This window comes from Triturus cristatus, chromosome 4_2 (assembly GCF_964204655.1).
Source record: "Triturus cristatus chromosome 4_2, aTriCri1.1, whole genome shotgun sequence".
In the NCBI taxonomy this organism is placed as follows: Eukaryota; Metazoa; Chordata; class Amphibia; order Caudata; family Salamandridae; genus Triturus; species Triturus cristatus.
Genome location: NC_140586.1, coordinates 510,794,319 through 510,809,149, shown reverse-complemented (window position 1 = coordinate 510,809,149; position 14,831 = coordinate 510,794,319). Strand labels below are relative to the sequence as shown.

The 14,831-nt window shown below is 45.2% G+C and overlaps 1 protein-coding gene across 2 annotated transcripts in view; it reads right to left on the bottom strand.

Moving 5' to 3' along the window:
• Positions 1 to 1,760, bottom strand: part of LOC146834640 (di-N-acetylchitobiase-like) — a 77,092-nt gene extending 75,332 nt beyond the window's left edge. The window contains exon 1 of one of the 2 annotated variants that reach the window (XR_014960648.1): positions 1,558 to 1,758. Coding sequence is in view for 1 of the 2 variants with exons in the window: in XM_085602110.1 (XP_085458236.1) it covers positions 1,558 to 1,695 (138 nt within the window). In the remaining variant the exon portion in view is untranslated. Of the gene's footprint in view, positions 1 to 1,557 lie in introns of both variants that reach the window. The other variant, XM_085602110.1, reaches the window with a different exon arrangement.
• Positions 1,761 to 14,831: the final 13,071 nt, after the last annotated feature.

The window sequence follows — 14,831 nt, the reverse complement described above, 5'->3', positions numbered from 1 at the left end:
CAACAACAGGTAATTTTTAATTCAATATACATAAAAAATGACTATTACCTGCCGCCCAGGCCATTTTTAAAGCTTTATAGTCCTGAAATAGTCCGAATAGTGACACTTGTAGGAGCGTGATGGTTAATAGTTGTGTTGTTACTATCATTGGCAGAGGCAAAGTGTGGTGCAAGCTGCAGCGGCCTCCTGACGAGAGTCCTGGCACTTTGTTTTTTCTTAACGAATTAAGCACTACAAATAACCTATGTTGTGCTCTGATCGACAACGGTAATGTAATCTGGACTGTCCCCGAGATTTCAGGACTTCACTGTACGAGGTAAATATTAAGTACATCTGCTGCTGAATAATTTGCCAGACTCTCAAAGTCCAACGACCTTGACGTAAAATAAATCAGGCTTGGAGAATTTGAGGGCAAAGTAGTAACAGAAAAAAAGATTTTCAGATGTCAAGCTCCACTAAAAGCAATAGGAATCCGTGAGATAGAGCAACAGCGAGAAAGTGGTTCAGTGCGTGAGACCCACTGAGATAGTTTTTACCAGTAGGCTCGCCGAACTGACATGCACCTACGAAAGTGTTCAAAACAATGCTTACAACAGACACAGAGTTATATAACAAAGGGGTTGACCCAGACAAATCACTAGGACCTGGGTAATGTACGATACAAGAAAACAAATGGCCCTTGTGGACAAAATGTCTAAGAAAAAACATTCAACAATACATGCAAAATTAATTGAAAACAAGTTTGCACTGAATTTAACACAATTACTCATATGGGACAAAAGTTCTTACGTTCACAAGGAACACATCAATGTTTGTACATTTCAAAAGGGGGGGGGGAGGGGGGCAGAGGGAAGGGAAGGGTAAGTGCAGCAATAGAGACAAGCAAATACTAATTTAGTGGCCGAGTTGTAGGAAGTGATACTAGAAAATAAGGGATTAATCCCGGCTTCTCCGTTTTACCAAACTGTGTGATCTTGGACAAATATTTTTCCCCTCATGCTTCTTTTTCTTCATTACCGCATATGAAAGCCCCTTCAAATACTTAAGCTCAGAACCCGAGCTGTACAAAAACGTGATGTGTACTAAGAACCTCTGACTGTAGTGATATGATGAAACGTAATAAAGTCAAAGCTCCCACGTTAGAGTAATACACCTTTTGGAATTTTTAAGATGCTTTAGCATAATTTACGCGAGGTTTGTGGCATGGTTTACATGGAAATATGTTCAGGGCTCCGCTCCTGCTCGGACTCTTAGACAAGATAGACCCTGAAAGGTCGTTGGCTCGCCCTGTTAATTTATTGGCTCGCCTCTAAAACAAACTACTGTTAACTAGAAGTGTGTAGATGTGTTTCAGCTTAGAGACGGCGATCTTACTTGAGAGCTGCGTTATTAAATGCAACATCATCCTGGCTGGAACTGACTAATAGCAACAGAACACCGCGTCTTCTTGACCCAGCAATGCATAGCATTACTTTCACTTTGTTCCATTTCTCTCTTTCTCATGCCCAAGTTGCAGCGTTTCCACCACAAGGCGGAAGGAACAGACTGACATCGCACCTCAAAGTCTTTGATATCCGCAATGGGACGGCACAGAGCGGGGTCCGCGCAGGGACAAGAAGCAGCAAACTGCGCGAGCTCCTGGAGGAAGCACAGGGTGAGGAGCCAGACACACCCGCCGCACCAGAGACTCGCCATCCCAGCCTCTGTAGCAGCACTTCTTCCTGCTTCGGGTACAGCCTGAATATACTGAAATAAAAGAAGGACTGAAATTCGATGTTCGCGCACCAAGGTGATTTACACTTTGTGCTTTCAGTCTAAGGTTCAATAGGGCATGTGGTTTCTTTCTATTCCCTGATGTTGTTCCAGTACAAAGAAATGAAATGCAACGATGTGACTTGTATTGTATACCACATCTTAAACACTTAAAAAAGCTTTCCTCGTTTGCCACGCATAGCTGCCAATGGTTCTATATATTTCTATGTGTACCCTCGGCCAGTTCTGTGTTTTAACTAACTTCGCTTTGCATTGTTGGGCTTGTAGTATTGCTTTGACATTCTTAAAGATGTTTCTACATTAACATTAAGGTTAACATTTCATGCTATTGAAAGGGCTTCATTTCTCATAATGCCCAAATTCTGTGCAAGTATTTACAATCTGTGTAAGTTTTCTCCTAGAAACGTTATCTGTTCGTTGCTTCCCCGCCTTTGATATTGTAAGACAATCCAAGTTTCAATCCACTTACTTTCGGGTCTAACCTCCCTGAGCTCCCAACGTAGCACTGACCAACCCACTGAGCTCCCATAGCGACCAAACTCATCTCCTGCAGGTTTTGAATGGAGTTTTGTCAGGAACCAGGTGAGTTCCTGCACACAGCCCACCCCAGCTCCCCACTCAACTCATACAGGGGCCCCAATAAACTCCTGTAGATATTCCACTCAAATCATGCTGGTTCCACTTAGCTCGTGTAGGCACCCCACTCAACTCATGCAGGGGCACCCCACTAAACATGTGATGGGGCCCCACTGAGCTACTGTCAATACCCTACTCATCCTATGTAGGGGCCCCGCTGAGATCCTGTCAGCACCTCTCTCAAACTCATTTAGGGTCTTCATTGAGCTCTTACAAGCACCTAATTGACCTTACAGTGGCACCCCACTGACCCAGGTCTTGTAGGCAACGGGGGCACAGCAAGGGTTCCAGGGGTTCTAATGCATGCACAGTGACCACCCCGCCACTGGTTTGATAGTAACAGTCATACATAGAGTACAGTGTACCTCTCACACTCTTGGAGTCGGCTGCTACTGCTCCTGCTGCACTCATAAACCTTCCGCCTGCAGGAAGTCAATAAGCTCCTGCAGATCTCCTCCAGGAATCTGGATAGGTTTCTGTGACATCCTAACTGACTCCCTGCTAGCACCCAAAATAGCGCTCGTTTGGCACCCCTAAGATCCTGCAGGCAAGCCATAGACCTTATAAAAGTACCACCTGAGCCACCTTCTGTGCACACTGAGCTTTCTTTCTCCCTTTACAGCTTTTGTCACTTTTCTTTAAAGAGCTCTTTTCCTACCCTTTCACCTTCCCTTGCCACTCTGTCTCTTCCCTTCATTAAGTAAGCCTCATTCTAGTGCATGCCCTCTCTTTTTTGCTGTTCTCACCTTCTTGTCATACCCTTCCTCTCTGTCCTCTATTCCCTCTCCGGCTTTCCTTGTGTTCCCATTTCTGGTTTACCCCGTGGCACTTCTCTCCACCCTGTCTGGTACGCTATGGAAAGGCACATATAATTTATGCCACTGGCACTCTGCTTCTGCTGTGAAGCAGGGGGACTGTGCTCCCATCACTGGCACAACTCAGGTCTGCATTTAAGGGTCGGACTGGAAGAGAAAAAAGGCCCATGCACCAACATAAAAATGGTACCCATTAGTACATCCGGTAGCTCAAAAAGTGGCACACAATAGCAAATTGGAGCAGATTTGAAGAACACAGAAATAGAAAAAGGCAACGGACTATCCAGGGTGCACCTCATTTATTCATCGCTCGTAGTATATATGACCTGTGTATAAATCCTCCGGCACCTGCCGCCCTTCAGTGTCACTGTTTGACAGATTCCAAAATTGTTGTGAGCAAGGAGGTGCACCAGGAAAACAGATCCAGTCTCATAAGTTTCATTAAGAGATACTATATTTCATCAATCTTCAAAATTCTTTTTTAAAACAAGTGCGATCCAGCCAACACGTTTCGTTCCAAACAAAAACACTCCTGGAACTTCGTCAATGGCTTAATATTTAACGAGGCTAATATCTCCAATAGTCCAGCATAAGACACTAGTTTATAAGAGCATTCGTAAGCACCATAACTGCCACCATGATAAGTGAGCCTTCTCGTGTAACTGCGGTCTCAGAACAGACTGCAGATTCAGGAGTGTTTTTGTTTGGAACGAAACGCGTTGGCTGGATCGCACTTGTTTTAAAAAAGAATTTTGATGATTGATGAAATAAAGGATCTCTTTATGAAACCTATGAGACTGGATCTGTTTTCCTGGTGCACCTCCTTGCTCACAACAATTTTGGAGCATGTTTGAACTTGTGAAGATATGCTGTATAGGTGTTATGCAAGGTATAGGAGAAGTATTGCATTTGTGGTTGCTGCAGCCAATGATTGCGGTAATATCAGAGAAATCAACAGTAAAAACCAGTCCACCAGATGAGCAGCAGACAACCATTACTAGTCTGTTAATGGCTCTACACATGCTTGCACCAACCTTTAGTAGATTCTTTTCTTTAACCTTGATGCAGATTATTTTCTGAATGCAGCAGATGAGTAGTTCAAGATGGAATGCTACAAATGAATGCTGTAGATGTTGGGAAGATTGTAGGCCTGGCTGGAGTTGCCCTATGCGGAAATTTGCAAAGTGACAAAAATACCCCGCCAAGCTACACAGAGTTCAGCAAGCTACGGAGTGCATTACCTAGTGCCGTTCACACTGATTTTTAACACTGGTGTTTGTCCCATGCTGTAAAATCCACATGAATGGCATCATGCGCAGCACAAGAGGATGCTGCTTCTTTCTGCCACTCGAGTAGAAGTTCTACTCGAGCAGCAGCTTCCTCAACAAGAACAGAAGGCTTCTCAACACAAATGGTAGCGACTATCCGCGACCGCTTGCGTTTGGAAATCTCGTTGGGAGGCATTCTAGCATTGGATTTTCCTTGCTCATTCTCTCCAACGCACGAGTGACGGAAAAACTCTGCTACGCGGATTGGAGCGGACTTTTTCGGAACTCTGCAAGCTCCCTGGAGTGTGAAAAACTCTGCAAACTCTGCAAACAGAGCGGAGTTCATCTCCCAGGCCTAGAAGATTGTTAAGAAATGCATCTTTTTGCATGATTGCACCAAATTTTAGACTGATGCTACTGTTTTTTTTGTTTAGTTTTTTAACTCAAAGTGCACTGAGATCTGCCAAACAGGCCACAGTGCCAGCGCTCTGGTCCTTAAAAAGGCATATGTCCATTTGGTCAGAAACAATTGACATAAGTTAACTTATTTATAAGTCCTTTGTATATAGTACCAAGGGGACCCAGGAACTGTAAGTTAAGTGGGCCTTGTGGACTGCAGCACTTATTGTACCACCACAAGTGTGACAAGGCAAATCATGACACCCACTCTGCTATTGCTGGATTGCAGAGCAACTTTTAAACTGCTAACTCAACTTTGCTATTCAAACCAATGGGAAAACCCTTCCTTTTTAGGTCTCTCCTAGCGTTGCAGCGCAAATGCGCTGCCATCGCTTTGCAAGGCATGCAGTATATGCTGTAGTGTGGAAGCTTCATGGAAGCTCTGCCCACTCTCTGCCCATTGGCTTTTGTCTTAAATGCTGCCTTCCGATTGGTTTGAGGCTTGTTAGTCCCTCCTCATTCATCATTTGTATCCTTCCACGGCTATTGACCCCTTTACTCCTGGCACTATTTTCTTTTAGGTCGTGCCTAGCGTTGCAGCGCGAATGCGCTGCCAGCGATTTGCGAGACATGCAGTATATACTGTAGTGTGGAAGTTTTGTGGAACTCCGCACACTCTCTGCCCATTGGCTTTTGTCTTAAATGCTGCCTTCCGATTGGTTTGAGGCTTGTTACTTCCTCCTCATTCATCATTTGTATCCTTTCACGGCTATTGGCCCCTTTACTCCTAACACTATTTTCTTCCCTGTCTCCCCACCCCACTGCCCCTTCCCTCAGTCTGTGACTTCTCACCCACAACCCCGCCCCCCCACTCCTGTTCGTGTTTTCCAGCACTTCCGTTTTCATCTTTATTATTGCCACCTTGAAATATGCTAGTTCAAGATGCTTGCTGTACAAAAACGTCTTGTGTTTAATGAACTAGATTTTAATGTTGCTCTAAATATAATAAGACTCATTTGGGGTATGCATGGCAACTGATGCCTCTTTGTTCACATTGACGTCGGGCGGGAGGAGCGGCAGTGTTTTAACTCATGCTTAAAACGAGCAATATTAATAACTTCCTCTCAATTCAGTGCTATAATCTTGTGTACTGAGGTGACGCGCTAAAGAAATGCACTTTTTTTGAATTCTGAAGTGACATCATCGCACATTTACATCATGTTTACTGTATGATTAACATGCCGATAATTTTCACGGCGCGCCCACTGGCTCGTATACGCTTGGCGCGTCTCTGGCTGGCTCTACATGTTAATCAATATATTGGCTCGTGCACCTCTAACAAATAGAGATGAATGGATACATGACAGTGAGCCCGGTCGATGGTAGAGAAATAGACTGGTGTAGATAAAGTCAGTCTCCATTGCCTCACGTCAGAATCATCACTTTCAATAACCTGGAAATCTGCCGGCAACTCCCGCATGCCCCAACCTCATCCCCCTCACCTATTCATAGCAGAAGCAGCAGATTCTGAGCTGTGCCCTGCTGGTGCAGAGGCGCACAGCAGAGTCTGTAGAAGCGGTGGGATCCCTAGCCTCTCCGATCGGGCACCTAAGCCTTCCGGGTGCCTTCACACTCAAGATAAATGCATACATTTTGTTCTGTGCTTTAGTCGCCCCTCTGTGAGCACTGTCTGGTAGATGAAGCTCTGTGTTAATAAACACATTCAGAGAGGTGGTTGTGTACAAAGAAACAACAGCCACAATACCGTACGTTTTGAACGTTTACTTAAATACCTGCTCATCGAGTACCTCATCGGCTGATCATTCCATGGCACTACCAAAATTCCATTTGGACACATCTGCTCAACTGTAAAACACTCCCTTCTATGGGTCATTTAACAACTCAGGGCTTTGGGGTTAGGTAACCTACTTTGGATGCTGTGTAAAAGAGTAAATACGAAAATTAATGCAATGAAACTAAGCAACCAGTACTGTCTTAAACACTGTAAAAACTGACATGCATTCTGGCATTTTGTTTAGTTAATGTCGATTTTCTCATTGATGCGAGTAAAGTACTCTTAATAACTTAATGAAATCTGCACACTTTTAACTAATAGCACCGGGCGACCTTTGACAACTAGGCAATGAATACATTTTTATGTACCCCCGAAGCCCCCTGCCCCCTTGGCAAACTTCATTGCCTCCCAGTGTTTGGGGGATAACCAAGACGTAGGAGAGTGAGTCAAATAGTCTAGAAAATGAAAGAGAAGCCGGGATTCGGATTCACATGCTCCGATCCCGATTGCGTTGGTTACTCTGTAAGCACTACTTTTATTAATGAGTTTCGCATTAGTAAAGCACCACGGTGTGCATGTGTGGCGACACTTCACCCATGAGGTATGTGCCAAGCAATTGTTGATACAATCCAAAGTTTGCGTCTTTTTCAATATATTTATTACGAAGTGCAGGACCTTTCCAAGGGATTTTGCACACTACATACATTCACTCCAAAAATAAAACGTATAGGTAAAAAACATTGACATTTACAATGTCAATAGCTCTAACTCACAAATGCGAGACCTATTTGCATTGCAAATGCTTGTTATTATTTATGTCACCCCTAAAGTTGGCCTACTGAGCCCTAAAGGGAAGGTGTATTATAATAAAACGATGGGCATGTGTTTTATTAACTTTGTATGTCTTGACAATAAAAACCCTGTGTAGGAAAGTAGGATGTGCTTCTTATGGTTACCCCCACTTTTTGCTTGATGTGATGGTTTTTTTGACTAGTCTGGTTGGGATCCTGCTAATCAGGACCCCAGTCTATCTGCGTTCTCCCTAAACTGTTATGTTATGTTATGTACTTAGGTAAACTCCAGATTGGATACTGGGTACCCTTGTCAGTCCCTAGTATATGGTACCCATGTACCCAGGGCATAGGTACCCCAGAGGCCTCCCATGGACTGAAACAAGTATTATGCCACCCATGAGAGGTCATGCAAAATGGAACTACAGGCCTGCCATTGCAGCCTGTGTAAGTTGGTGCATGCACCACTTACTAAAGATATAGGTTTACTAAATCTAAGGGTCACTGCACTTAAAACCTATAAGTCACCCCTGTAGCAAGCCTTTACAATCCTGAGGGCAGAATGCTTGGTTCTAAGTGAGAGGGTGCCCCTGCATGAGCAAGACACCCCTGCAGCTTACGGAGTCCATTCTCCTGGGTTGTCAGTGAAGCAGCCATATACTAATATAGAGGAGTATTACGTGACCGTGTGATGACCATCTAAAAAACGGATGCAACGAACCTTATCGTGTTTGGTGTCAAACATTTTGGAATCATACCCCCACACCTGTAATCGGTGTGGGAGGTATGATTCCATCCACTAGGGATACCCTAAGTGGAGCTCTCAGTGTTCCCGGTACCAACCTTCTAGCTCCGGACAGCACAAAATGGTTGCTGCTGACCAGATACCCATTTCTGCCCTCCTGCTGCTGAGCCAAGCTCGAACAGGGGAAGGCAGAACAATAGGCATCCTGTCACAGGGAGGTGTGACTGCCTCCCAGACAGGATTTAGTGTATTAGGACTGGGTGGGTGTGCTTGTCAGCGCCTGAATGTCTGTATGAGGGGCACATTTGGTGTCCCTGTGCATACTTCAGTTCAAACCAGTCCTGGTGCTCTGGCGCGAAACTGAACAAAGGACATGGACGTAACTTCCCCCCTGTCCAGACCCTCCCCTGTGAGGGTCCCCCGAATCTTTCCAATCCTCTCCCGTGGGTACTTAAGGGCTTACCTGGCTGTGGGAACTTGGATCTTTCGTGGACAAGATTCAAAATTGAAACAACTGCACTTCGACCATCTGGGCACTCTGGACTTTGTTTGGGCCTGACTTCATCTCCCTTCCAGTCTGCGGCATCGTCTGTGTCTGTGCATCCTGCAGGAACCTTCCAAGGCCTGTGAAGCTTCAAGGACAACTGAAGTAATCTCCCTTTGAGTGAAGAAGTCACTCCCCTGCATTCGCAGGCACCGCAATGAAGATAACCGGTCTGGAGATCCCAAGCTCATCTGGATTCCGTGGACTCTGCAACTCTGCTGGTGGTTTTCCTCAGCCCCCAATGCCTGCTCTCCCCTCTGACCAAGTCTGAGGCCAGCAGCTCAAGTGGGGGTTGCAATTACCGAACCCCAGGGTACCTCGTCACCTTTGCAGTTTCAAAGACTTGTTAGCATCTTTGCAAGAATATCTTCAGGCTCCAAGTAGCCCCAACCCTGAGCACCTCCTGTGACCAGAATCTTCAGCCACATCGCATCGTGTGCATCGTGATCTGCCTCTTTTGGTGAGCTGCTCAAGGTCCTCTCGCAACTCCTGTGCCGTTGGCCTGTGGGTCCATTTGAGGGTCACCTTTTATTTCCGTGGCCTCCCCTTATTGTTTGGGGCTTGCCATTATTCCCCTGCTTGTGGTGAGTCTCCTGGACCTTGCTGGTCCGAACCGTACACTTTCTTCACCTGCGTGGGTGGCCGTTGCCAAGGCTTGTTGGTGCTCCCGCCGGACACCAACTCCTCAGCACTCAATATCTTTCGTGGGACAGGTCATATCCAGCTCCTGGTCATCCTCAGAGATGCCTGGTTCCTACAGCTGCAGAGTTACGGTCACCGTCAACTATCCTGGGTCACGCTCAAGTGACCCAGACTCTGTCCCCTCTGCTTTTAGGTACTCTTCAACAAGAATCCACATTTGGATTCCTACGAACACTTTCTCCTCTTCCAGCAGCGGCACTTTCCTGAAGTCCTCCATTGGGTTCGACTGCGGTTTCCGACACCACTTCACACCTATGCATCCAGCTTCCCTGGGATAGCTAACTTGGGTACTTCGGTATCCATGGGTGGGGTGGCTCTCCAACCTTCTGTCTTCCACAGGGTTTCTTCAGGGTCCACTGTGAAGGGTCCCTAATCTTTAAAATTCCAACTGCGACTTGTACATAGACTTGTACGGAGCATGTGGTCGTGTTCACATACTGCACACACACTCCGTGGGGTCCCTATCTACTCACCTTGGGTGGTTCCTTGGGGTCCCAGCAATTCCATGTCTTCTCGACATTGTCCTGACTAGAGTCGTGGTTCTTGTACCACTTTCTTAGTATATGATTTGGTCCCCCCACGGGGCCCGCTGTGTAGTAGTGCTATTTACTGTGATTGCTAAAGTATTGTGTGCTTTGTGTCTATCTCCGTGTTGGTGATACTGTAAAGAACTAGATAATGTTATATAATAAATACATATTTTTATAACTACTCTTTTCGTTTAATCTATACTATAAGATTGCATTCTGGTAAAACAAGCTGCTTTACACTCCTTCAAGACTAAGTATGAAGGCTGCTCTCCACAGCTACAAGTTGGATAGCTTTCTAAGGTTGTCTAAGACCTCTTAAATCACCATAAGGGTTGTTTGGACTGGTGCAAAGTGCCCACTTACATTAGTGAACATCTTATACCAGGCCAGCTTCTCACACCCTGCATTGTAATGTCTGCTGTGGAAAGGCTAGTAGCTACATTGTGGAGTATGGCGTAACATGCCAACAACTCAACAATGCTAATTTCCAAATGGGACTAATAAATATAGTACTTCAAGATAGCCAATGAATCGTTACATTAAACCTGACTTGTTGCTCAAGTCAAATTTATTGTAAATGTTATACTTTAGAAAGTTGCCACTTTGTTGCCCAAAGTTTGCAGTAGTCATTTACTGTTATACACAAGCTGTTGTCCTCAAGATAGCCTTCTTCCCTCCTGGTGAGAGGTGAGAATGACTCTCAGGATAGGTAAAAAAGACCTGCCAAGGAAAGAGGTATTATCTCCTCCTGGCAGGATGGCTAGAATGGGTGTGAGGCAAAAAGGTGAGATTCAAAGGAAAGCTGCCTTTGAAGGGCAAATGGTAGTCACACATTAGAGGGGCTGCTCTTTTGTTTTAGCATTCAAGCTGGTGTCTCACACAAAGAGGGAGAAACTATGGTCAAATAAGTTTTAGCCCCCAGGTAGCAACACCTCTGGGTTGGGATGCATGTCGATACTTCGCATACCATTACTTCGCATGATTTTAGTGCGATGTTTTTACTTAGCATAAACCATTACTTTGCATGTTTTTACTTAGCATAAACCATTACTTCGCAAGTTTTAACTGCGCAGATATTTATAACGCAAATGGTAATAGATGTCCTATGGTTTATGCTAATTAAAAACATCACACTAAAATCATGGTTACACTACACTACCTTACACTACCTTACAATACTTAAACATCACTACACTACCCGAAACCCTAATACACTACCCTCTACACGACCTTCCCCCGCCTGGACCCTACACTCTAACACTACACTTCACCACCCCGACACTTCACTACCCTAAACCCTATAACACTACCCTACACTACACAAACACCACACCACTACCCTAAACCCTAAAACGCTACTCCCTGCACAACCCTCACCCTTCCCCTAGTCCGCTCCCTACACTACAACACTACCCTGCACGACACCCCAACACTACCCTAAACCCTAAAACACTACCCTACACAACACAAACACCACAACACTACCCTAAACCCTAAAACACTACCCCCCGCACATCCCTCCCCCGACCCCCATTCCTGTTCCTACACCCAAACACTACCCTGCACTACTCCTGACACTACCCTAAACCCTAATACATTACCCTACACTACACTAACACCACAACACTACCCTAAACCCTAAAACACTACCCCCAGCACGACCCTGCCCCTACCCCAGTCCCTTCCCTACACTGAAACACTACCCTGCATGACCCCCTGACACTACCCTAAACCCTAAAACACTACCCTACACTACACATACACCACATCACTACCCTAAGCCCTAAAACACTAGCCCCAGCACGACCCTACACTACTCAAACACAACCCTACAACCTAAAAGACTACCCTGCACGACACAAAAAAACTACACATACCTCTCTCTCCTCCGTGGTTCCTCTCTTCTCCGGCTTCCAGCGGCTTCCAGCGACGTCAGATCTGCACGTCGTTGTTTGGAAACGGAGGCTCCTTCCAAACAACGATGTGGATAGCGCATACCATTACTACGCATGCGTTGTAACAACGCTTGCGATGTAACAACTTGCGTACTAATGGTATGCGTTGTAACATCGCAGCGTAGTAACGCTTGCTAAGTAATATACTGCGCACTTGCAGCCGCGCACTAAAGGCTGTTTACCCTAGGTTGGGCCAGAGAGCTCCACAAACCACGAGAATTGTTCTTCCATGTTGGTAGTGGGCAGAACAGTGCATTCTGGGCTAGCTAGGAGCCACATATCACAGGAAGTCATCATTAGGCTGGAGAGGACCGAGTAACCCATTAGCTAGTTAGTTGCCACATCCCCCTAGGCTCATAGTGGGCATAAAAGAGACACCCCTGGCACCCAAACCTCAGATTGTAGCTGTACTGAACAGAGAGGACAGAAGGAGGACTGCTCTGTTGTTCCCTGAATCCAGGAAAGAGAGGCTGCAACAAAGGCTGGATTGCACCTGCTGCATCTTGGGCTACCAAAGAAAGGACTGTGTCTGTAGTGCCACACTCATATAAAAGTCGTCCTTGAACCTCAGAAAGAGGTGACTCCAAAAGACAGTTGGCTGACTCCCTGTAACAGTGCAGGGCCATTAAAGCTGAGAAGTCTACTTCCTTGAGAGCTCAGCACCAAAAAGCATTACCTCTCCTGGACACCAAGCTCCAGCCTGGGAGACTGAGTCCGACTTTCAAAAGATGCATGCAAGACCGCTTGATCCGGGAGAGTTGTCGAAGTGCAGTTTGGTTGCCCAGCATAGAGGTTCCTGCAAGTTAAAGAGAACCACTGATTTTGCTGTTAACTTCAGACTAGCAGACAAGTGGCAATTGGTTTTGTGCTGGACTTCACCAGGACTTCGTGGGGCATTGACCCTTGAGGCCAAAGTTGTTACATCTGTGCTCGCAGACCAAGGGGTAGCTACAGGAAGACCCTTGACCCCGGCTCAGCATCCTTGAGCATCTTCAGCATCCTGCATCCCTTGCACCAGGAGTAATCTATTGACTTCCATGGTGGTTCACCCATAGGACCAGGAATTGGACTGGAGACAGCTTAAACTATGAAGTAACTGCTAAACTGGACTAACTGGTCCCTGTGACTGTCTCACTGTCAGAGATGGTTCCACAAGAGTGCCCTTATAGCTGTTTTAAGTTGCTCATTATTGCTAACCATAAACCACGAGTAACTGTAGATTACAACAATGTATTGCCTTCATTGAAAATCTGTGATTATTGTTTTTTCAAAAAAATCATAACTCCGGAGTCCTTGGCTAAATTTTTGTCATTGAGGTGTCTATTTTAAGAAAAAAATAAAACCTATTTTTATACATGGTATAAAAATTTATTGTGCTGTGTTTTCTTCTTATTTAACTGTTTTGGTATTTTTTATTGCTTTACACTTGTTCCTTTGATAAAGGCTGACTGCTCTGAGCCACCGCTAAACAGGACTGAGCTAAGGTTTTACAAACAAACCTGACTGGACCTGATATAGAATTTTGTCTTATTTACACGGTGAGGTCGCATAACCACATAATATAATAAACCACTTTGCTCACAAAGATGAAGCGTTATGAAGAACTGAGAGGTATTCATGATGCAACTCAGACATGTCCTCTCTCTGCAAAAGCCAATAAGACAGCAAGAGCTAATGTGTGGAGTTTAAGTTTATTTAGGGCCACACCCAAGCTGGCCACTGAGCAATATGGGTCCAGTTTCCCAGATCCTTAAGGTTCTTAGGTGCCGAACAGGAACAGGGAATCCATATGAGATATCCAGAGGCTAGCAGACTGAGCCCGCTGCGGGGGCGCGTGGCAGCGGAACAGGCATTGTATGCTCATTCAGCGGTTGTTTTGATGCGGTGATGAGGCTTACTGCAGGGTACCCTAAGGGTAGGACTTGGGTTCAACATCAGAGCAGCTTCACAGTCCAGAAATTCAAGGTTAAGTTGGAGACACACTCTTCAAACACTTAACAAGTTCCACAACAATTTCCGCAAGCAGACAATCTTCTCTTCTCTATTGTGATCAGCTCCCCACCCCCTCAAAGGGGGGGTGCAGCTGTATTTAAAGAGTTAACTTAGCTGTAATGGCCAACAGTCCCTCACTATACTAAGGTAAAGTTATTGTGCATTCTCCACGAATGGGTACCAAAATGTGACACCGTTCCTGACTTTCAAAGGTGCCTTACTATAAAAGCAAACTCAAAGAAGTTATTTCTTAATCAGGTGCACTTTCACAGTTTGCTTCTAGGGGCTCTCCTTGAAGAGCAGTGTACCACATATGTATTATGGTCCGTGAAGCACATATAGCGTACGTTTGTCTTTCTAGATTATGATGTTGTCTTATAAACAATGTTGAACTGTATTGTTCTCAGTGAGGCTGCCTCTCTGCCTATCTGAGCAATTTCCTTCGTGGGTGCACATTTCTGGTGGACCAAGACTGACTCCAGCAACGTATGAGACAAGATGGCTCTTAAAGTTCCATTACAAGAATACCTGTCTGTTAATGGTAGCTCTGTTATAGCTAATGAAACACTGTTACTATCCACCAAAGTGTTCATGTGAAGCTGTTGCAGAGTGTGCCCCTTTAAAAGTTGCAAGCAAATAATGAGCAGTCAGTTGTAGAATATGAAATTAGCACCCCACTCTAGCACCTTAATGCCCTCCAGTGCTAATTAGGGAACATCCAAAAAGACACCAGTGAGATGGCCTTTTTTGTGAACATTTGAAATGGATTTTACTCCCAAGGCCAAAACTCACAAAACCTTTCTAAGCAAAATGACTTAGTTTCCGGTTGATTACTTTATTGAATTATAATATCACAACAGTGATTGTTCCACCTAACCTGTGTCTC